General features: G+C 36.6%; 2 protein-coding genes across 6 annotated transcripts; both read left to right on the top strand.

The window, feature by feature from the left end:
- The first annotated feature begins 440 nt into the window (after positions 1-440).
- On the top strand, positions 441-15,824 carry LOC139145560 (synergin gamma-like). 5 transcript variants are annotated; one of them, XM_070716793.1, is made up of 13 exons: positions 451-482; positions 1,812-1,871; positions 3,821-3,849; positions 4,540-4,757; positions 5,667-5,776; positions 6,848-7,104; positions 7,377-7,604; positions 8,258-8,389; positions 8,687-8,927; positions 9,287-9,509; positions 10,038-10,272; positions 12,240-12,590; positions 14,292-15,506. In XM_070716793.1, the coding sequence occupies exons 1-13, from the start codon at positions 472-474 to the stop codon at positions 15,338-15,340; spliced, it is 3,144 nt and encodes a 1,047-aa protein (XP_070572894.1). In that variant the 5' UTR covers positions 451-471; the 3' UTR covers positions 15,341-15,506. The 5 variants fall into 5 exon arrangements, with proteins under 5 accessions (XP_070572896.1, XP_070572898.1, XP_070572894.1 ...); XM_070716795.1 differs by lacking the exon at positions 1,812-1,871 and having other exon boundaries at positions 441-482; positions 14,292-15,824; XM_070716792.1 differs by lacking the exon at positions 451-482 and having other exon boundaries at positions 1,604-1,871.
- LOC139146246 (synergin gamma-like) lies at positions 15,370-20,729 on the top strand. The gene is made up of 7 exons (XM_070717654.1): positions 15,370-15,766; positions 15,802-16,509; positions 16,964-17,082; positions 17,323-17,473; positions 19,075-19,131; positions 19,417-19,508; positions 20,091-20,729. The coding sequence occupies exons 1-7, from the start codon at positions 15,370-15,372 to the stop codon at positions 20,331-20,333; spliced, it is 1,767 nt and encodes a 588-aa protein (XP_070573755.1). The 3' UTR covers positions 20,334-20,729.
- The last annotated feature ends 4,579 nt before the right edge of the window (positions 20,730-25,308 follow it).

Here is a 25,308-nt window from a genome sequence, read left to right as displayed (position 1 = left end):
ATAAATCTATTAAATTATTGACAATTTTGCGACAACTATTAACGCCTTATCCCCTATGATGAAAGTGTAATTTTATAGACAACATGTACCGTAACGCGGTAGAATTCAGTTCGCATGTGTATCACGAATGCAATACGAAAGGGAAAAAAACACCTTTTTTATCGCACTTGCTTTGCGGGATCACACCGGTAAGCTTATGTAGGAATTGCTGTTATTAGGCCTACTTCGCAGCCGTGCTTTTTTAAACACCAAAGTTTCAGTACATCAGAACAATCAGTTTTTACATGTAATACGGTCATTCATAAATTGTACAATTGGGGCTGATCCATCAGCCAAGAAATGCATGCTCAAATGGCACTGTGAACAAGTTGACATTGTGCACGTGATACCCAGGATGTGAGTCATTTCTGGATTTCTGTTGCTTTCCCCATTGGTGAAATGAATAAACGAACAAACAAACCACACATCAATATGGCGTACAGGTAAGTAGTCTTTCGCCGATTTTTGAACATTTTGAGTGATTTGTCGAAAATTTTCCTTAGTTTTTACCTGTACTATGAATGATACTAAAGATACACCGGCAAAAATATTACCCAGGTCAAATTAATGTGTAATTTGCCATTTGACAGCAAGGGCGTGTCAGCAACTGCCACGACGGAGCGGGTGCTTGCTGTTTACCGAGTCAGTAGTTCGTCCACGTTAACGGCAATGACTCGATAAATGGCGTCATGTGTTCGGTTACTTGTTTTCTATTCGATCCATTTTCATTTGTTAGTTGGTATTGTCAGTCATGCGCAATTTAAACAGGCCACTTTTGACCGAACACCGTTCTACCTTGACCGACCGCTTTCCAAACGGAAATATTATCACACTGAACATCAAATACATGTCAAATAGTTGTTGCCCAGTAATAGAGGATGTCCGACATTGTAGGCCAATTATTTCATTCACCGTAATAAGGACCATTGTTTAAAAGTAACAGTAATATGATAACACCTTTACCAATACCGGATTTATAATAGTAACAACTCTAAGCAATCAAACACTCACTTGTCAGATAAAATTTTCAAAGTAATCAAGGGGTTAAGGAATGTCTTGCAATAACCAATCACTCATCTTTTCTGCATGGACCACTTATTCTTACATATTGATAGTCGTAAAGAATATGAAAAGAAAGCCTGATTCAGAAATAAAGCCATCCTCTAGCAAAATTAGGCCACAGCTTCTTTGGTCGTGATTAGACAATGTGGTTATACACAGGAGTGCTGTTGTGTTTCTCAAGTGAGGTAATAGAAAGAAGGGGGCAGTTCATCAGGCAGTAGAAGAGGTTCTGATCTCACATCTAGAGATGCAGATGCTGTCATAACATTCATAGAAAACTCTGTGGAATCTTGAATCCAAAATTTTGTGCTTCCAAAATGTCTGCTCTTTGAAAATTCTGAAACTATTATTAGCAAGCATATGAGATAGCCTTTGTCTTATTGATAGTAATCATATATAGAATCTGCACTACATGTATACAATTCCAAGTGTTTTTAAATAAAGTTTTTCAGTTGCTGTGGAGCTATTACGATATTGTTTAAGAAACACTATCATAATAGTTCCATGGCAACTGAAACCTATTAAAATTAACCCAGCTTAAACCAGGCTAAACTTTTGAATACAGTGGGTCATACATTCTAACAGTGTATTGATAATAATATGCATGAAATAATGATAACGAAATGCTCATGTCAGGAGTGTTTTAGTGAAGTCAATGACTTGAATTTAGAATGGTTTGGTAAAATTTCATACCGTTTTTCAACAAGCAGTCTTGACAGAGGAAGACGGAGTCCGTATCGTCAAGATCGGTACACCTTCCACCGAGGGAGGTAGGAACTTGCCACATGTGGAGTGTGTCACCTCTCTTCAGAATAAAACACAGCATATCATAATCACCACTGTGTGTATCAGTGCTTTACATTCTTTTGTAATATCTCAGAAAAAAAATGGACAACATTTTTTGTTGTTCACCAAAGATGTTAACATATGAGAGCTGCTGTGCAATAAGTTCAAATTAAGACAGATTCATTAATTTTGCATTAAGTTGTAAACTTCCACAGTCATTAGATATTCCAGTACTATCTTCTTCACATGCCAATTCTAGAATTCAATCCTATCATATATACTTTATAAATCTCAGAATGTCAAATACATATCTTTGTGGTTCCCTTTTCACTTTTCACTGGCTTAGAGGTTCTTTGCCATACCTTCTGCTATCATTGACTGGAAATGAATTATTGGATAGTAGATTTTGAGTACTGCTAAAAGTTCTCAGCTTTAGCAGAGCTAAATTTGTCACATTAAGCAGGTCATACCTCCTAAAAGCCACATTTTTAAGATGTTTAATCAACTATCCCATTGATAATTCATTTTTGGTCATGATGCTCTAATTGAAATTTGTGAAGTTGAATTATGTATTTCATCATTATTTATAGATGTAAAGTTTGATAGCATTGACTATTCACCACAGCCTTTTCCAATATGACATGCGTTTAGTTTTAATATAGGTCACAAATGCAATCAAGAAAAAATTCACATTATTCAGTATCAGAAGTGATATTCCTTTCGTATGTGTTAATTGTAGTTTGAAACAGGGAACTTTGACAAAGTCCAAAATTGATATCAGCGATGATCGACATTGAAATTGATACAGATGATGTTCTGTCTTTAAAAATAGAACCAAAACTAATAGAGTCAAAAATAGTAAAACATCTGTTTCATTTAGCTCTCGTAGTATTTTTCCTTTCATTCAATGCCAAAGTTATAAATGTCATGAGGCTAACAGCTTTCACTATAGAGAACATCAATTGCGTTGTTATCTGGCAAAGCCGCTGTATGCTCTTATTCTCACATTATAATACAGTTGTTACAGAAAAATTGTGTGATCCTTTTGTCGGTGGCTGAGGATATTAACAGTAATGCATGACATTGATAATGCTCAGAGAACTCCAGATTGTAGGAGCACTTCAAAGGCACATTTCATATATCACTAATATCAGTTTTATCATGAAACAAATTTATGATCATGATGAAACTTTTAAAGGAAAACACACAATGTCAACAACAAATATTGCAAGCACCAGGAGTTTAGATCTGCAGCGTAGTAAGATTTTATCTCTCATATGTAATTTAAAATGAAAGATCATTTCCTAGTGTAGCAGTAAAGTAAAATGCCCATTATTAAGACTAGCTGTCTGATATAAATTTCTCTCAACTTTTAACTTGATTAAATACATACCATTTTCCTGCCTTTTCCTTTAGTATCATGCAATAATAGTGATTCTTCAGCCTTGTAATAATATATGAGCACTATTTTGTACAATTCTTACAATTCCACGCTTTTCATGACTAAATAAATGGTAATTTATCTTCCTTCTCACAAGTTTTTAGAAGGGACCAGTTTGCCACTTTCTGGACACATTTTCATCTGTATATGGCAAATATGATCCAATTGTAAGCACTATGACTAAACAAAGATTTACTTTGACTAAGCAAAGATTTTCTGGTAAACTTCTGCCACTCAGTGTGCTAGCCTCACTGTAGGACGCACCATTTACACCTGTCATTTCTAGTGAACTACAATCTTTCCAAATCAAACAGACTCTGTGAATCAATGTATCCATACACATACACTTTGCCTTCAGAGTCGCTCACAGTTATCACCTGCTTTTGTAATGTAACAAACATGATTAAGTGCAGCATTATTGTATTGTTAAAATGAAGCCAGAATCTGTAATTGTACACAAACATTTTCAACTCCATTTTATTATGTTTTCAGGCCGCCAATGTCAGGACCAGGCCAGCCTGGTAAGTTATATCTCATTTTTGACTTGTTTATAAATAAAGGGTAAAGTAGGTGCCACAACTTTAGGGAAGGGAATGGTTTAAGTAGCCAAAGAAGGCCAAGTGATTGATCATATTAACTGTTACTCAAGGAATAATGTACCCCCTCCCAGCCCACAACGGATGAAAGCAAACTTTATACGACATAATGCACGAGGCAAACCTAAGTATGATTATGGATTGAGAAGTTTGATTGTGTTCATTATGGCCTGGGAAAGGTACATGATTGCTATTATTTTAGTTTTGGCAATGCAAGATGTAGAAAGCATCTGGGGCCACAATACTGGATAATTGGTTTCATTATCGGTAATAATCTGGGGGATGATGTTATAAAATTCACTGGTATTGACAAAGCTATAATATAATTCCCAATAATGTATTTAAGTATTCATTGTATTTTCAACAGCTTTCATCAACCTTGCACTGTTTGTATGACTTACTGAGTACTGAAGTGCAATTACATTTTTTGTTTTGAATTTCTTGTCAAGCCTTTTCAAGGTATAATGATTTTCATTGCAGTCTTGGTAAAAAAAGTATTCTTACATTACCTTCACCACTTAAACTTTCCTGTATTTTAATGTCAATCAAGGAATAAAACTCACATCGATTTCCATGATGATACCATCTTTTGATACATAAAATTTCTTTCCACAGGTGTTAATGTTGTTGGCCATGGTCGGCATCCAATGATGTCTGCTGGCAATGTCTATGCTCAGCAGCCAAGGCCAGGGATGTCACCACAGGGCAACATGATGATGACGTCCCCTAGTGGCATGATGTCAATGCCAGTGCCGATGCAACAACAACCTGCTGGCTTCAATCAACAGCAAATGATGCCTGGTCAAATGCAACCAGGTCAAATGCCACCACAGGTAAGTCATGCATACAGAATGTTCAAAACTGCATTTATAATTTTCACCACATGTGGTGCAAATAATTTGTAAAAAAAGTGAAATTTTTGATTTCACTGAGAAACAGCTTGGCTGAACAGTTTACCCTTTCAAATAGTGCATACTTTTACCTTTCTTGCCATCTAACGCCTGCTTTAATAATCTGTAAAATGTGTTATATGTATTGTTAGGCCAAACCTTTCTCATCCAGTTTGTTTTTGAGAAATTAATCATCAGCTTTGTAGCTGAAAACTCTGATGTATTGAATCTCTTGCACATTTCCTTTTATTTTGAACTCTTTTTATTTTAATCAACTTCAATTTGGTCAAACCACAGTGCTGTCAAGTAGGAAGCGTGTATCTCTGATGTGCAGTGTCTTGGAAGGTTGTACTGAATTTGTTAGCTTATCATTCACACCAATGAATCATTTCAAAACAGCCAATTGGCTACATATACCACCTTCTGAGCTGCTATACGTCAGTCTAAAGTTGGTGATATTATTGAATGGCTTCCAAACACAAACAGTTTTTACCAGGCCGTGATTCATTTGTAAGGACTGCAAACAAGAGAATGTTAATCCCCTAAGAGCCAAGTTTTTGTTGAATTCCTGTTCCAAAATATTCCAAAATCACACTTAAGTTAAAGCTGAAGGTTATGTGTATGGTACAATTTTACAATACAAACATAGACACTGGTATGCACATTTCTGAAATATCCAATGAAATGTCTCTTATGGAAACCAATTTGAAATATAAAATTATTGAAATTTGGCTCCTGCTAACCTCAATATGCAAATGTGAACCGTAAAGTCTTGGAAGAAAGTGACTGCATGGTATCAATGAAGCTTAGGATTGCTGACTTCTTGCTAACAATGATTTCTTTCTCTCACAGGGTTATTACATACAGCAACCAAATCAGCCAATGCCACAATTTCAGCCACCTCCATACTCCCAGGTGGCACCGTATGGTCAACAAAACTTCAACATACCAATGAATCAAATGTAAGTTTTAAACTAAATTTAACCCTGAATACACTATTTACCCAAAAAATGACGATTTTCATTTTTGTGGCATTCAGTTTAGAAAATTTTCATTAGTTTACGTGTTTGCCGCTTTCCCCCTATTATGCCAAGCTGCAGAACAAAATTAGACAATAGGTAATGTGTAATGATCATCATCGGAAACATGACTTACTGTCAACCTTGGTGTATAATCGATACATTTACTAGAATAGAAAGTTAGTACCTGTAGATACCATATGCTGTGTCAATTAATATTGTGTATGCACACATGTCTATATATATGTATCGTATGCTGATCTGAACAAATTAATACTGCCATCTGTTACATCAGTACACATGTGAGGATGGATGGATGTATACGTACTCGTCGTTGACTGAGAACTTTTTATTTACATGTATATTCACATATATGTAGGAGTATCATGAACCTTCCATGTCTATAGTCTATCAGATAATGCGTAATGATGGGGATGTGCTAGTGAGAAATTATTTCTTACTGGATAATGTAGCAGTCAACTTATATAGCCTTGTGACACTGCTAAAGACTGTAGTGATTGTTCTTCAATTTTCAAATAGCAGTTTTCCATGACTGTTTTTAGTGCGCTAACCATAGATGGTACAGTTCCTGCACTGTCCATGCTCTCACTAAAGCTGTCGTAATGAATATTTTTCCCTTATCTTTCAAATAGCTTTCTTAGCGATGTCCTTTTATTCAAGTAGCCTTACTGGCTTTCAAGTGCGTGACACTAATTGATAGCATACTTGCAGATATTCTTGTGTTTCACTTTTTAATCACTTTTCAAACCGTTTGTAGCACAAGATGATGGTAAAAGTTTCATGAAAATGTTTTGTGTGAAAAGACAAAAATGCTTTATCGACATGGAATATGAAGATTGAATAACAAATTGAAAACTGTCTTTGTCATTTTAATGTCCATGCATTTGTGGTTATGCTATAACTTTATCATGAGATGCTGAATCAGCCCTCTAAAAGCTATGAAGTGGCAAGCAGCAAGCGATTAACTCCTGATTATACTCCCTTGAATGGCAGGCCCATACAGATGCAGCCACAGAACATGACGGAGGAACAGAAAAAGGAATTTGAGAAACGTAAAAAGGAAATGTACTTCCACGAACAGCAGCTGAAACTAAAAGCTCTGAGTCAACAAGGCAGCGTTGGTGGTTGGGGGACAAGTAATCTCTCATCTTTAGAAAACATGATGGGTATGTTTGGAAGTGGTAAAAACAAAAAGACTATGTCTGGTCCATCCATGAATGCCAGCAAAAGTTCTGTGCCATCTAAACAAGGTAATTTTGATATTTCTAATTTACAAAAAAGCAGGTAATGCTTGAAGCATGACATAATAGTTTTCATTTTATGCATAGTGCATAAATAAGTATTTACTATTCAAATCTTATAACAGAAAGTCATTAACAAAAATGCATATTCTTGTATTTCAGATCATTTATTTGAATAGCAAATAAGCATTTATGGATCATACAGTGTTTGTATAGAGGCTATTGAGTGAATATTGATGAACAAGTCACATTAATTTTCAATTTGCATCTGAAAATTTCAGAAATGCCGACACCCACAGCATCAGCAGCGACACCACAGGCAGATGACGATGGTTTCGGAGACTTCATGGCAGGCCCCACTGCTACATCCAGCCAGAACACAGCAATGTCAGTGTTTCAATCAGCACCTGCACCGTCAGCAGGACATACAAACATATCTACAGACACTACACAAGTACCTTTGCCAACTCCTGCCAGTCAACCAAGCCCAAAAGTGGAAGAAAAACAAGGTAGCACTTTAGTTTACGAGTCTATTTAAAGAATATGAAAATATGTTCATTATTCAAAAAACTAGTTTGGGATTGAATTATTAGCCGCTAGTTTGATAACATAAAATGGCAGTTATGCTAGGGGAGGGGCTTCTGATGGAGAAACGTGATGTTTTCTGCCAGATATGCTTAACTTGTGCTTGATTTTTAAGCACGTCTAAAACTGTCAATGACTTTCAAAAATCCATTTGTGTCAAATAGAAATTGATCAAGGAAGGGACGTATACATGGATGTATGGTATTTTCCAAAATCACACAAAAAAGTAGAGGAGGGCCATACACACTCGTTGGGCTTAATGTTCAGACAAATACTGTATGCATACATAATTTTGCCAAGATTGCTCAAATTCAGAAATTTTGAAAATTTAGGTTTCATTTACGAGGGACAGATATGATACACTTCATCTCATGCCAATAGACAGTGTGCTTGATCTTTTGGATACAAGACAAAACATGTGCGTTGGCTTGTTTCAGGCTCCATATTTCTGTTCTTAAGGTTGCTCAAGTCAGGACTGTATGTCTGAAAACAAAGATCTTTGATACCATATTCTTCAAATACTTTAAATGCTCAATAATTTACAAAGTCTGCTAGTTTATTTTTTCCGTTTGTTCAGATCTAGAATCCTTGATGTTGGAGTCCATCACGGACATGTCAGCTCCCCAGAAAGCTAAGAAAACCTTCAAACAGAAGACAGCATTAAAAGACACACAAGGTCAAACAAAGACACAGACTACAGCATTTTCAGGTAAGAAGCATCACCATCAAGTCTCTTCACATAGGGAAACATCTGCTCAACACAACAGGTCCTTTTCTTTGATGAACAAGATAATGTTTTCCATTACAAGATAAAATTTCCAGTCGCTGTTTGTTTTGTAGAAAATTAGTTGAAATCATTACTGTGTTGTTGAAGTGTATCACTACAGTTGCAAAATTAAAGAAACAAAAGGGTACCAGAGTATGGGAGACAATTGAAAGTGGTTAGCAGCTTCAGTTGATTTCTTTTATGACAGCTGAGTGATGTAAATATTTTTTTGTGGTACAGAAAGCTCAAAAGCCAGGAAATGGGACAACACCGAAGACTTGTCCGACATGTTTATCGTTCCTACACCAGCACCGCCCCAACCACCGGAAGAAGCCCCAACCCCAGCGGCACAAAACACACTACCTCTGAGTGTGAACACCACCGGGCCAGCTGCCATGCAGGGTCAGATCACCCCACCATCACCAGCAGCACTGTCATCTAGTGGTCAAGGCAGTCCATCAACTTACACTCCTCCTGCTTGGTAAGTGGTTTTGCCAAGTTGAATGGTTTTCTGTACCAGTTTGCTGTGATGTTCTGTGAACAAAATGTACTGAACAAGGAAGTGTTCGCGTTCAGTCTCTTCTGCAGCTATCCCAAAAAGTCTCTTCTGCAGCTATCCCAAAAAGTAATGACAAATTATAAAGTTCAAAATTTCTCTGTGATGAAATATTTCTGCCATATGGGATTGAAACATTATTTTAATGAAAGACGCACTCACATAACCAAAAAACTACTACAGCTGCACTGTAAAGGATATTTTAAGTAGGCAGCAATCCATTACATCATATCATAAAATCTTCAATTGTCTATTTCCTATCATGTTTTTGATAATGTTCCCAGGTGCCGGAATGAAGCCAATCTTCCCATGGTGTACAGACATGTCTTGGAAGCCACAATTAGGAATGGTGTAATTGACACAGAACTGCTGTACCCTATTCTAGTGTTATCAGGGTTAGACAGGGCTGTGTTGGGTCACGTATGGGGTTTGTGTAATAGGACAACTCCAGGGGTTCTCACCAAAGATGAAATGTACATGTCGTTAGCTCTAATAGCAATTGCACAGGTATGAGATGGTTAAATTACATGTCTAACTATGTGGTGTAGAATCAAGACTATAATACTGTTGGGATAAGTGAGCTGGTTTATATTGTCTGATGAGTAGAATTTAGCCTTTCCTTGTTCACTCTTTTAAAACAAATGACCTTTCCAGGCTTTCTGGCCTGTTCAAAGCAAAAGATGGCGTTTTACCCAAAATAGGTTTTGGTTTAACTGGTGCAAAAGTGTGCAATTCCTTACTGTTTTTATCAAAATTTCTGTGTTCATTTGGAAAAATTATCCTTTTTCTGAAGGCATCCCATGAGTCTCATACTCTTACTCATTGCATTCTGATAATATTTTTGTCGAATTGTTTAAACTAATGTCAATAATAGATAAACTATTGTTTTATCTCAAAATGCATACTTCATTTACAATTTAATCAAGTGGCTATAGTAGCTCAAATTAGTGTACCGTTTTATATTTCTGTTAATGTCGGTCTTTTTATGACATGATATTGTTTACTTTCATTTTCAAACTGATTCATGCATTTCAGAGTGGTCAGACCCAGAATCTGACAATAGAAGCTCTGTACAACATGCCACACCCACCAGCACCAACACTGACACCACCTGGGACTGCCAGTCCCAACACACCTGTCAGTGTACCATCGTCCAGTGGTACAGTAACGCCAGCAACACCAACTGCCGTCACCCCAGTGGAGGCACCTCCAGCTGCGGATGATGACTTTGCTCCATTCCAAGAAGCTCCACCACAACCACAGGCTACAGGTATGAAATGTAGATGTAGCTTACAGGCCTTTCTTGTAAGTTGATGGCATTTCAACCCATATGTTGGCTGTGTAAATAATTAAAGGCCTGTGTCAGGTATCAGATTGTCTTGCCATGAAATTTACCTTCAAGATTACAATTTCAATGGAAAACAAAAGGCTATGACACCTTCATAATCCTCTTACATTCTAAAACAAACTTGATCCCAGGGATCAAGTCCCTGGTCTTTAAGGCCCAACCTTGTTGTCTTCATAGTACCCCAATAAATCATTGCAGTCAAACAACCTTGCAGTTTTCATTTACTTAGATTTTGAAACAACTGAAAATTTTGAAACAACTGAAAATTTCGGATCAACATCTGCAAATTTAATTTAGCCCAAATACATATGCAGTGTTGTTAGGGAGAATAGATATCATATGTAAGAAAATTGTAGAAAAGTGCAAATTACGAAAAAAACTGATGTAGGACATTGTTTCTAAATTGGGGTATGGCTCGCAATTTGGATGTGGCTGAAGTTAGGAATTTTACAGTAATATTATATGCCTCAGCCAGATAGCAGCAGGAATTATGTTGCCAACTTGAGAAGGTTGTTTCATGGGACTTTCTTTCATCCGTATCAGGTGGGGGACATACCAGTATTATTAATTGGATGTAATGTATTACGGAATGTGCATTAAATTAGCAGCACAGATACACAATTATTTTATTGTTTACAAGAGATTTGCATTTTTTTATTAGTGTTTTATCTGCTTAAAAAGTGCTGCATACTGTTATCATGTATTTTGATGTAGTCTTGGCTGCTTGATTTTAAGTGTAATTCTATACAGGATTAGTACCGGTAATTTCTTCTGTTTTTTGATGATTTTCATTTATTGGTGTTTGTTGCATAATGCAAGGTATGCATGAAAGTTATTTCATTGTTTTATGTTGACACCAGAATAGGCTCTGCCACATCAGAGTGCAAAGTGACATAAGCTGAATACAAAACGTACTGTGCATGTTAGTGTTGTGTGCTTTTGATGTATGGTATTTTGAAGAAAGGCAAAAAGTTTTGTGTCAGTGTGTTTGTGATGTAGGCCGCTGCATGTTTGTGTGATAGTAGATTCAGTCATAGATTGCATTGCATTGTCTCTGTGGTGGAGCTCTGTTTTCATTGGTCTGAACAATTGCCATTTTAAAAACATTGGTTTTAGCCAATCACCTTGTCACATACATTGGTTTTAATCAATCACGTAGCTCTAGGCTGAGTACTGTGTCTCATCTCCATTTATCTCCTGCATTAAATGCATGTCAAAATTACCTTCTTTACAAACACTCTGTATGTCTGTAACTTAGACTAAAGATCAAAATAATGGAACAGTGTTTTGCTGATGTCACAAAAACCAACCGGATGAATTGGTTTTGGCTTTTGCACATACACACCCATTCAACAAGTTGTTTTCAAGTATTTAGAATCTTGGAAATCTGAACCACGTTGACATTTAAACACCTGTAAAGTTGTTACTCTCTTTCGCCAGAAACACTGTTTTATACTTTCTCAATTATCACTGTTTTCTTCCATAGTTTTTTAGGACAATGAATTTACCTCCTTCCTTCATTTTACAATGTACAAAACTTCTTTAGAACCTTTCAATAGAAGAAATGTGAAAATAGTGAAGGCTAGTTTATCAAAGCAATGTATTTGCTGAAGATTGTTATTTCCCCGGCCTTAACCTCAAAACCTGTTCATAAACAATCCTTTCCAGATGTGATAAAGTTTTTCATATTGTCATCTGCTGCCAGTGTTTTCCCATATTTCATGATCTGTGTTCTGTAACAATATACTGAGAAAAAAATTACAAGACAAACACCTAACTAAAACCAACTCACAGTGAAATTGTGTGAAATGACATACAAGTCCAAGATTGCATGCACGTCACCATTGTCCAACACCATCTCAATGTAGTGCTAATTTGGTAAATTACAGGTCTCACAACCACTGCAGAGCCAAGCCTAGCAAGATCACTGCCCCAACCACCACCACCTCAACCTCAGTCTCAACCTCAACCTCAACTTCTACCAAAACCATTACCACCGCCATCATCATCCGGTCTCATTCTCCTACCTCCTCCCCCTCCACCACCTCCCGCTCCACCTTCTCAGTACTCTTTTCCGGCTGCTGCGGCGGACATTCCGGAGGACATAGCAACTCCATCCCCCGCCCATTCTGCTAGCAGTATAGGCTCTGCAGGTGGCATGGACATGTTGGACGATAGGTTTTCAGCATTTCACACAGCTTCAGATCAAGATACATGTTCCAATAACTCTATTCCGTCAGGTCTGTTGCATGTTTCCTTTCATCAAATACATTTCTTTTTTTGTCATGTTTGATCTTTGACCTAATAAGTCGACCTGTGACCCATTGTGTTGACCTACGACCTACCTAACAAGTTATCGTATCTAACCTCCTAGTCCTAACGTGTGATACCAAAATCTGCACATTTTTTTCGATTTGATGTCCATAACAAGCCCTCAACCTGTAGAGTTATTAATTCATTCTATTTGTTCACCTCTACCTGTTCACCTTTCAACCTTCAACCTCCAGGATATTATTCAAATGTACTCTTTGTTAGGTTTTCAAATTTCATCTCAGAACAGTATATGATAGTTACTGTTCTTGGATGCATTAAAAGTGTATATGTCAAGAAGCCATTACAAACTATTGTGGATTAGGTGATTGCTGCAACCCTTGCTCTCATTCAGAGCCTAACAAATTTGATGTGAACTTTGGAAACTCTACCATCAGTAATATTTGTTGCACAAAATACTAGGTCAAATGGAAACTTGTTGGGTAGACATAGGTCTGTTCAAGTCATTTTACTGTTTCTGTGTGATTCTGTAGTATGTGTCATGTTAGAGATTGAGCAATCTCCTTTACTAAACAATGCTATTGATAATTGTCACTAAGCCCTAATAGTAATACTGACTCAAAACTCTATTTTTTCTCTTGAATTTGCAGAAGAAATAATTCTGAATTTCTGTGAGAGTCATTTGCATATAAGAAGTGTTTGAGGGCACACTGTTGATTTATATCAGGAAATATGCTATAAACAGATCATGCATTGCAACTCTACTACAAGTTGAAACTTGGGTGCTACTTGCTTTATACCCCAATCACTGATCTTCTTCCAAGTAATGAACACAGAACAAAAGACAGATACAGAGTATACTGCTCTAGATTCTTGTTGGTTTTGAAAAATGACTGTCAGAGAAAGCCCCAAATATGGACAGGGATATACAACACTGTATTGATTTTTTTCATTGTGTGTCAAAATTTTAGAAATTAGTTTCTGTCAAACTGAAATTGAAACACTTCCAGTAAGAGAGAGAACTCAATCGCAGCAGCAGAAAAAATAAATCTGTCGTCTATTGGCAAAATGAGAACAGTGGTATGTGCATTTTATAGGGTGATTGAGACAAGTTATTGTGTGTGAATGACTTGTGTGATAAGATCGATGTATATTTTTGTGTGGTGTAATTATGCTATCAGCACTTCTGTGTGTATTTTTTGGATCACTTTTGGTAGATGTGTAGTATCGGTATTTCATGCATGTCTTTTGGAATGTATACCTTTTCAAAGAAAGAACAGTTGCTATTCCATGAAATCTTGTTCAGTTCAAATGAATGGAAATTCTAACAGCTCAGACAATCATTTTGTATTTTCCAATGCTTTGGTAGGTAGTATTATACTTCTTATGTAACTTTTTAATCAGTCAGGGAAAGGGCAGTTGCAAGAATGTTTCTTTGACTCATCTCTTGATACAAGCAGATGCTACTTTCAGCTTAAAAATATAGTTTAGGGCTTTACCATATTTTTAACAGTCAGTCTCATTAATTATTTGCTATACTCTTTCATGCATTACAGTAAGTTTCTTTCTGTATAAATGATCAACCTCACCTTGTGCAGACTTATAGATATAATTCATGTACTATATTGACTTGAAATTTTTTCAAAGTTTATTTTGAAATCCCATTGCAGGCTGCATGTATCCCCCATTGTCTAGTGAGGATGAGTATGCAGATTTCAAATCAGGTGATAGCAGCTCTAGCAGCAGCATGTCCAGTTCACGAGCATCATCGCAAACATCAAGCAGTCAGAATACTGACCCAGAATTTCCCGGATTTCCTCGTGTTGGACAGCCAGACGTCTTTCCCGATCTGCCGACGAGTGGGTCATCCTCACCAAGTTCAATACGGTACCCAGGTATCCTTGGAGGTAAAGCGCTAAAACTATCAAGGGAGTCACCAACGTTTGAACACAGGAAGTACAGCAGTAGGCAATCAAGCAAACAAAGTTTGGAAGGTAATCTTCCACCAGTAAGGGCACCTGGTTTGACCCCATCCAAATTTGGCCCTGTGCGGGATAGTGAGGATGACGAATTTGCAGATTTTCAGCAAGCTTCAAGCTCTGGCCAGCAGTTTTCCGGTTTGCGTGAGCCTTCAAAGATTTCTGCACCACCGACATTCCAAGCCAAGTTCCCCATAGCAACACCTGTCAGTCAACAGGATGAGGAATTTGCTGACTTTCAGACAGCTGAGCAACCGAAAGAAACTTCAGAAGATCTGTTTAAGTTTGATGAAGAAGACAAGTATGCGGCGCTTCGTAGCTTGTCATTGGATGTACAAGATACTGAGTCTGTAAATGAATTTGCTGATTTCAAAAAGTCAGATGAGCAAGATGAATTTGCTGATTTAAAAAATCAAATGACCAGGACAAATTTGCTGATTTCAAACAGTCAAATGACCAGGACGAGTTTGCTGACTTCAAAACGTCAGACAATCAGGACGAATTTGCGGATTTCAAAAATGCTGGAGGTGATAGTTTCTCTGACTTCCAGCAGAGCTCATCCACTTCACATGATCAGTTTGCAGACTTTGGCAAACAGCAACCCTCAAACGTATCTGCAACCCAACTTTTTGCCAGTACAGCACATCTCGGGCAACAAGCAGAAAGTGCAGAAGATGAATTTTCCGACTTTCAACAAGGCGGTAAGCATTCCACAATTGAAAGCAGCCTTCAAAACGTAGACGAAGAGGAAACACAGTACAGAGGGGGAATGGCTGGTGGATTTTTTGACTCTGATAGAACAGAGGAAACAGCTGACTCAGAGACTAAAGAGCCCACGAAAAAGAGTGATACAAACACAAAATTTGTCCCTAGGAGAATTTCATCGTATGATGATGAAGATGACTTGTTCGGAAGAAAGCCACCCGCAATGACAGACTTTGATGATGATGAGTTTGGAGATTTTGACAGTGCGCCTCCAATTTCACATGATATTGATGATGACTTGTTTACCAGTGCCATCAAACCCAAACCCAAACCTGAAAAATCTTTTGATATGTTTGGTGGGCAGAAGTTCAAGGGCAAGGCTAATCCAGTACAGAGTGTCCAGGAACAGGAAAGCGAAAAAAGTTCAGATATCAACACTGCTGATAATGTAAGTTCTAAAAGTAAAACCCATGATAAATATGATGCTTTCAAAGAGCTTGCTGGGCAAGTGAAGCAAACCCTCCAGCGATAGAAAATTTGGAATTTAATAAGTCTGAAGAAACAAGTGACAAGTATGGAGTTTTCAAGGGTCTTACTGAACAGAAACCTGCTACAGCAGCATTGGAGGATAAATACAATATCTTTCGTGAGCTTGAACAGTCAAGTGAAAAATTGCCAGAGGACAAAAACATGTTTGGGGAAGTCAGGCCGGGCAAATCAACAACTCCTGAAATTGAAATACAGGAAAACAAGGGTTTGATCAAAGGAGACAATTCATTACCCACACAGTCTAGGAATAATCTTGATAACAGGACAAAAAAGGAAAAGGATTTATTTTCTAGTGGGAGCAGATATCAAATTGGAGGTGATGATGACTTGTTTGGTAATTTGGGTCCAAATCCTCCGGGATATTCCCCACCAGGAAACATTTCAAACGACAACTTTAGTGATTTCAGCAGCTCTGTTGCTAGCAAGACACCGGATAGCATTTCCATCAACTCCAAGGAGTCAGACTCGTCTGGTTTTGACGGTTCTGGAATAAAGAAGGGACTGCCAAAACTGGAGTCGTTTGCCAGTTTAGACTTGAAGAGCTTTGATACTACACCTAGTGGTGATGATGAGGATGCAGGTGATAGTTACGGATACACTGCGCCTACAGATTCTACCACCAACACCATTGACAGTCAACCTACTAAAGCACTGGGTAAGTACATGTATCTCTTGTAGGAACAGCCTGCATCAAAAATCATACTGGATCCTTAAACATGCACATTTACAGCATCAATTCAGATGTGAAATCAAACCATCAAAATTTCTCTAATGGATAGAGTGCCTCTTTACATATCATATGAAATAGTCATTTGATATTTGATTGGTGTGTGTTTTGTTATCTGCATGAAAAACAGTTTGTTCTTCTTTCTTAGCTCCATAAATTCAATTTTGAACTCAGTTCTGTATTGAAAGTTCATTGTTATATGGAAGAGATGATCTGGACTCGGGGTATTTTGCCATCAACAAAATATACAACCTCAAAGTACCATACAAATATTTCAAAACATACTACTAATATGTGCATTTTCCATGTCTATATACCATGCACATTCATCAAATATAGACATGTATTGCTGATACACAAGAGTTCTGTTTATCCGTTCCAGACAAGAGAAGTGGTGCCTTGGTGATTTCCACAGGACCGCCACCAGTGCCGTCAATCAGCACTGGCCCACCATTGCCACTGTTTGGAGACAGATATGGAGGTGTTGTAGGTGATATCGAGGTCAGTAATGGTAATCGTAATGATTTCTTAGGATATTTTTTCCCAGGATGAATATTTCATAATATGTGTATATTGCTGTTCACCACTGCATCTCATCGTAACAAATAATTCATGAATATCATTTGATAAGTACAAGCTACTGTGCAGAAATGATTATAATTTAAAAGTGATGTGTTCTGGTGATAAAAATTCCAGATCAGTGGTATCAGCGTGTTCATTATTTCTATGCTGTATACACAGGATAATGAGCGTCACACCTATGAATGGCAGCGATGTTTACAGAGCTGTTACAATACCTTACGGAAAGCCAATGAAACATTCAATGCTGTTAGCAGTTCCTCAGTCTGTACAGAAGTCATCAGCTCAGAAGAAGGCTCCAGTTATTTACAAGGTAAGTCAGTCCCATATCCTTTCTGTTTCCATTTCTTAATTATCTGATATATGATCTTCTCTCTCTGAAGAGCTCTGATTTTCAACGTGTTTCTTTGAAACCAGTGTACTGGGACAAAGGAAGAGCTATGCTTAGCTCAGGCACAAAGACAACCTCTTCCACAAATGTTCAAAGAATACCTGTATATACAACCTCAAAATACATATACATTTGTACACGTGTGTTTGCTTGTACCACCATCACATGTTCCCATGGGTGTACTGAACCAGTGGAATATATTGTGTCCATTTATTCTGGAGTACAACCATTTTCTGTTCACTGTTTTTGAAGTGTGCTTAGATAAATAGACATCTGAAGTCGTCAGTCTTATTTAATCTACAGAGATAAAGTATTACATTGTGTGTAGATTATCATGCCAACATATATGTTTCTTTGATTGAATGGTTTGGAAAGTTGTTTTTCCCACTTTGCAAAGTTACTGTTTTGTGTTGATCATTTCTGATCCAAACACCAATCATCATGATTGTACAGTTGCTTTTATTAAACCAAGTAGTATTGCAAATTTCAATTTGTGATCTAGTTTATCCCATTTGCTCATATATGCTTGTCGTCATCACCATTATCTCTAATATGTTAGAATTATTACATTTTCTCTGTGTCATTGCAAAGAAGGATTGTTTTCTAGACAAAATATCAAAGTTAATGAAGTGCAAATGATAATGGAACATATAATTGTCATAAATTTTACCATGTATATATGCCGTTGCATAAGTTTCAAGTCGCTTCTTTGAAGTTTGATGTAATTTGCAAGACAGAAAGACAGATAATTGAGACGTTTACCTAGTCAAGTCAGACTGGCTGGCTGTAAAATAGAACACCAGGGCAGTAGCCATTTAAGAGCCAAACATGTATTTGTGCATACTAGTCTTCAGCTTTCATGTCATCACCAATAAAATTTATGTCAGCGTTTGATAGCTAGATGTATTGTTTTCCATTACCTCTAAGAAAAGTTAGGTCACCTGAGATATTTGTGTTGTTCCTGAAGTGTGATTTCAATAATATGTCATTGATCTCTACCCTTGAATCACTTTTTTGGTCTGTTGTTCTGATTGCTCTGCTTAACTCTTCACCAAAGTGTTTACTTTGTATCCGTAATTTCTGCCATTGCCAATTTAGTGAGGAACTCTCAAACAGCCTCGAAAACGCAAACACACAAACTTATTATGTGTTGTACAATAATTATTTGAATGAGTGTCTTTATGAGCAACAAAGTGACTGCTGATGATGAAATAGTTCTTATCAATTTAATGTGATCATCACAGATGTATAGAGTGACCCTCATTGACTTATCTGGTACGTGGTGTGATTTAATTACTCCTATAAATTATCATAGGTATGGTCACCAAGCCATCTTACGAAAATTAAAGGGATACCCGACTATCTATACAAGACAACATAGTACCGGTAACAGCTACTGGTCATTTTATGCTTAAGTTTTCTTGAAGGTGGCCCTGATGAAACATGAAGAAATAAAAAATCATGGCATCACCCAAAATTTTCAGAGCGTGCATTGTAATTTTGTCATTTCTTGTCGTTTACAGCTTTGATAGAGATTTACCGTGTGTCTTGCCGTGTTGGGACAGCAATGAAAGCATCAGGTATGGTTGAATTCCATACATGTATTAAGAATACATTCAAACAGTCTTTTATAAACTGTAACCCAAGATGCGGTTTTGAAATCTCAGGAGACCGCTGTGACTGCATTTTAATTTTGGAGTTTAAATGACTCTTTATTCTACAAAGAAGGGTTGCAAAACATGAATGACATCATAATACAGAAGATGCTGTGTGAATTTTTCCACCATGATTTCAGCCTCATGATTTCTGTAATGTTTTCTTTTGACTGTATTGTGATACCACTTAACTTTTTCTCAACTTCACAGGTCTGGAAACTGATGAGCTTTTGGATCTGCTTCGAAACACCAACCTCCTATGGAATAATCTAGCAGCATTCCTTGCTGGTAGCCCACTCATGGTGAGTGTCTGCCCTTGCGATTTGATCTTGTGTCATAAATATCTTACGATACTAACAGGTTAAAATCAAAGTTACAGCGACATGCAACCCAATCCTTTACAAACACTGTACTCTGCTTATTTCTATGCTCTGGGTCAATGCAATCCAACATCATTGTCTAAAGTTGAAGTTTTCACAACCTTGTACCAATGACAATTTCAGGTCATCCATTTATCCACTGAAATATGATGTCTTCACACAAGTCATGCACTGGAAAATGACTCTGCTTCATCATCATTTGTGTCAGCTGGTTGCTCTAACAAAAGGAATTTAGATAAAGCCATTATTGCACTTAACCAGATCAAAATATGAAGTCTTTGACATTCAATTGTACTTAATGAGATTTGAGCGAAAATACCAATGTATTTCAAGTGGTTTCGGTAATATTAAAGTGTGTTGGGACAAACGATCAGCCTGACAAGTGTAGGCTGCAAGATCGAAGTCTGTGCTATGATTATCCTAGAATCTTTTCTAATAATTGCCAAATTTACCCTTTACGTGGAATCTTTAACCAATCTTTGTATCTGTCTTCTCTGTTTTCAGCCTGACGATAGCTTGTTTGTATTCTCTGGTGCAGTACTCAAGGCTGACCCAAGCAATGCGGACAGAGCATGTGGCGTGTGTCTCCTCAATGTTGACTCCAGGAGCAAAGCATTTGACCGCAGTGTAGACAGTCACAAGCTGACATACGGAGGTCGCCAGTACCATTCCATGTGTGCTAACCTTTGGGTAAATCTAGTGGACTCTATACTACCTGCACTGCCCTTGCCATCATTGTTACTGTAAAATATTTCATAGTGATAAACTAGATTACAAGGGACGATAAGATCAGTAAACAGAAACTATACACAGTGTTCATGAAACACACTGAAAAGGTATTTACGGTAGCTACATGCCATGTTAGCAGTACCAAGGCTGACAGTCACGTAGCTGCAAAATGTAGATACTGTTTTTGGGTCTGTTCATTAAAACTCTGGCTAGCTTACCAGACTAGTCAATAAGATGTGTGAGAGCAAATCTTTCCTGTTTGCCATCACTCACAATGGCCTTTCCACCCCTATGCTGAGACAAATTGGTTCAAGTGGCTGGGTAACTTTCACCAGTTTCATTTCACCTGAGTAGGCTGAAACAATTGAAGCCAAAAAACAACAGCTAATCCAAATCAACAGGTGACTGTATGATCCCACTGTAGACATGTATCATTTCTCTATACCTATTCAGTAGCAACACCTTTGTGTTGGCAGGTATATTTGTGAAGTTTGAGCACACTAGGTACATGGCTACAGAAAGAGTACATTGATAATGCTGCTGACCAGGTCACATTAAACACTGTTTCAGTGTGTATGATCATGGATGTAATGTAAATTACATCCATGGTATGATCTAATTAAAAACAGAAATGAAAGAAACAGGACAAGAGTGCCTGATAAAATCAGACTCTTAGAAGATTTGTATGCCATTTCATCAGACTAGACAGAGTTCACTGAACAGATCTCTCCTGTGCAATATTAGTATTCTAGATAGTCATCTTTGTGAATGAAAAATGTGTTTTTCATTACCCGGAGTGTAAGGATATCAAGTTTTGATGAAGCATTTACAGGCTTTCATGGAAATCATTGAAGTACTTCCACTGTGGATTATCATCATTCATATATCAGATATACATGAGATTTTGGATATCAATATCTTTACAAAGATATTGATTTAGGTACATAATATGGATTTGTACATGTAAAAATGAGACCTGAGGTATATATGTACACACATGAAATTTTCATACACACTTGTTGCTTATGTACATATGCTCACCAGATGGCTTGTCACATTCTGGCTAAACATGAAACCCACATTACTGTATCGTATGAGAATAGAGCATTGAGAACACAACACTACGTACCAATACAGTCTTCATTCCCAAACTATATTACATACAAGTATAACATTTCATTAGACACACAGCATCGGACTGAATACCCTTGGTAGTACAAAATCACTTCTCACATCAGTTCTAACCATTCTCGAACACATTTACACAGTACAGTTTTACCACAGACCCTACAGGGTCTATGGTTTTACCCACACACATTTCAAAATATCTGCACAAATTATCCTGGATACATGACTGTACCGTAAGTTTCTGCAATATTGATTGCTCTTTCCAAGATGGGTTTTCTTTAAAAAGTTGAAACCACTTTACCACAGTCTGACAAATTACAACAAATTGTAACTTTCACAAAATGTATCAAGTTTCCTATTGGCATTCAGTAGCCTAACGCAACAAAAGACAGAACTTAAAGAAAAGGGGAACGGAACCTCATTCATTGTTGAACAGGTACATTTTATGAACCATGTGTTAGATTTTGAACTGTACCAAGCCATTTCCAAAGTGTTTCTGGCCAACTTCAACAAAAGGATTGAATGAAAGATTTGTGCCAATGAATTTGACTGATTTTTTCCCGTGAATCAGATCCTCTAGGCTTTCAAAATGTATACTCAGTTTTTGTCTGTAATTTGGACTCTGTGCAATCAAACACTACCCAACTTTTACTTCACTTTACTATTAGTAACTAGATGTACATTGTTAAATGATTTTAGAAAAGTAATTGACAGTGCGCAATATCTGCTAGTCAAGCACAAAGAGAAGTTTATGGAAATTATGTCAGGTTCATTATTTGCTCCATGTCAAAAAGATTAAACAAAAAATATTGAAGTATCATTGGTGTTGAATCAAAATGAGGTTTTACTTAATATAACTGTGTTCAGTATGGAAATGCGGTTAGCGCGAAGGAAAAATTGTCTTTTTGTCACAGAAACTGGAAGATTGTCTGAGAGATTGTGTAATTGGCAGCGAAATGTTACTATAAAACAGATTATTAGATTGAACTTGAATATTGAGGCCATTAAAATAATGAAAAGATCAAAATGAAATATGTCTGAAAACCTGCAGAATAAAAAGCAATTTATCCTTCAAAATCCAATCTTGTCAATCCTCCCAAAAATAATAATATGACTTGTCTCATTGTACCAATACTTCCCTTTATTGAAGTCCAAACATTTGAATGTAAACACTTGGGTCATGTGATGAAAGAGTTATAAGATGAAATACTGCACTGTAGTGAAGCCCCTTGTTTCAGTCATGTACATATACAACTTGTTCCCAGCCCACTTGTGATGATGAATGTGATAAATTTATGATTCTGGTAAAGTTCTTTGATATGTGTACTGTGAATGCAACTTCAGGAATAAATCTATTTGCACAACTTTAAATCTGTGAAAATAACCACAATGACTCAAGTTAGTAGACTTTTGACTGTGAGGCATATTTCTGTAACTCAGCGCTGTTATCTATCATAGCAATATTCAGTTCTTCATTTCAAGTTTAAGACATGTAATTGGGGTCTTGTTTCTTGGCATCCAGTTTACCCCTGGTGACATATCTTATGTTGTAAAATTTCCAGTCCATGCAGTGTATTGTGAGTACAAATGGTTCGTATCATCATTGTACAAAAACGCACCTTGTTTGATTGTTGTTTTGAGTAATGTGAAAGCCATAATTATTCACTTGGTTCTACCCGGTACTTTGACCCCTTTTTGCAAAAGATTACCAGGGTGATCGTAGTGAAATGCTAAATAAAAGATTTCATTGTTTGACTGGCACTGTCAGAGAGTTTGAATCCAAGTGAAAATTAATGCTTTTACAGTATTCTTTTTACACACTTTTACTCAAAGACATTGCAAGTTTTCAGTTGTCAGATGTTTTATTTTTAAATACATAGATCATTGATCCATACGTTATCGGTACTTCTGTACATGAACATGTCATGGCTTGGCATCAGAACATCGCACAGATGACCAACTATTTAATATCCAAGCAACAACAATTAACCAGAATATTTTCTCAATATGGTGACTTTTAGCCACTTTTTCAATAGTTGTCAATGTTACAACATAATGTTCCATTTTAACGTAATGTGTCATTAGAGATTGTGACATTGTGATTGTGACATACACAATAACTTTTTTGCAAGATAGGGAGTCAAGACCAAGTCTTTTGAAAAGTAAAAACAGCTGAATTTGGAGGTTAATGTAAAAATTTGTCACTAAATTGACCAGGGTCATGTGCACTAAGGCTAGTATTTGTGTGAAACCTTTCATGCATGGACCAATCTGATTGCTCCATTGTCAAGCCAACAACTCTGATCCAATCAGATAATACCTTAAATGAGAGTGATATTCATCGCTGTAAGATGTTTGCGGATTTGCTTATGATCATGAATGTATATGGATTGTACAGCAGAGATTTTATTCAGCTACTTTATGAATACGGTTTATCTATGGTAAGGTTTGACAAGGGTCCCATCATAAAGCATTTACTCACCGTCACAAATATTAAAATTTTTTATTCTTCATCTTCCTATGTCCATTGTAACAGCAGTGTTTCAAACTATACTTATCAGACTCTGACTGCAAAGATACGTCAAATGATTTATCTGAAAGAACCCATCCACTGCTACTGACATCCACTAAATCAGCTTATCTGTATTTTCATTGTGTTTATCAAATGTATCTTTTGAATTTATTGTTTTAAATGAGTTGAAAAAAAAGTAGTTATTAAAAGAATTAATTTATTGATATGGTTTTATGATGTTTAAATTACATGATATACTTACTTGTGGAGACTGAGAAAGGATGAAATGAAATAAAGGAAATGAATATTTACCTGTTTTGTGAGTGTCAATTACTGCCCATGGCCTTTGAAACTGTTTAGTGTTGTGGATACACAGATATTTAGAAATAAATTTTGCTCACAAGGCAACTGCAAAATCTTAACACACCCTAAGCTTTGTTTTCCAGCATTGTTACAATAGTTCAGTTCTGTTCATTTATTTTTGAGTACAAGGGCTCAGCCCATGGTACATTTCAGTGAAAAAATATACATAACAGGAGATGGTCAGTGACAAAAATATAACAAAGCCAGCAAATAAAGTAATTTATAAATTGTATACGTGTGTGTTTCACTTAGAAAAAGGGTTACAAAAGTTATGACACTGGGGACACATTTCTCTCGTCTATGAAAGGCTTTACGTAAATAAATAGCATCATTTCTGAGTTTATAAATATGGATTATATTTATATTAAATATATATATATGTATATATATATATATATATATATATATATATATATATATATATATATATATATATATATATATATATATATATATATATATATATAATTCATATAACAATAGTGAATTTAAGTAGATACCTCGTGCAAACATTTCATCCAACTACCTCTGTTACTCTATGTACTTTGCTGCCTACTGAACATCGTAGGGTACTAATGCCATCGTCACTGCCTGTCTCTGTATGTGTTTTTATTTGTATTATAGTATATGAGCTGTAAATTGGTGTCACAATCAATCCAAAACAAGTACACAGGGATGTATCACAAACTTTTGAAGCAGACAAAGGCGGGTCCTTTCCAGATTCTAAGACCACTTTGAGGGCGATCACATTAATAATACTGGCCAGGAGTTTTTTTATGATTTTCTATAATGATCAAAGTACATGCATCATGTGTGATCTGAAAGGCCAAAAAAACTGCCTTCAATAATCTTGAATCATTTTATTAGATATGTGGCTTTACTTTTCTATTTTGTTTTTACTGAATGAATGAAAGCATGCTATCAGTACAACAGTTGTATTGTAATAGATTCGCTGGCTGAAATATACAAAAGTTGACAACTATGTTTTAT

Source organism: Ptychodera flava, chromosome 12 (assembly GCF_041260155.1).
Source record: "Ptychodera flava strain L36383 chromosome 12, AS_Pfla_20210202, whole genome shotgun sequence".
NCBI classification, from domain to species: domain Eukaryota; kingdom Metazoa; phylum Hemichordata; class Enteropneusta; family Ptychoderidae; genus Ptychodera; species Ptychodera flava.
This window is presented reverse-complemented; position numbering and strand designations above follow the sequence as displayed.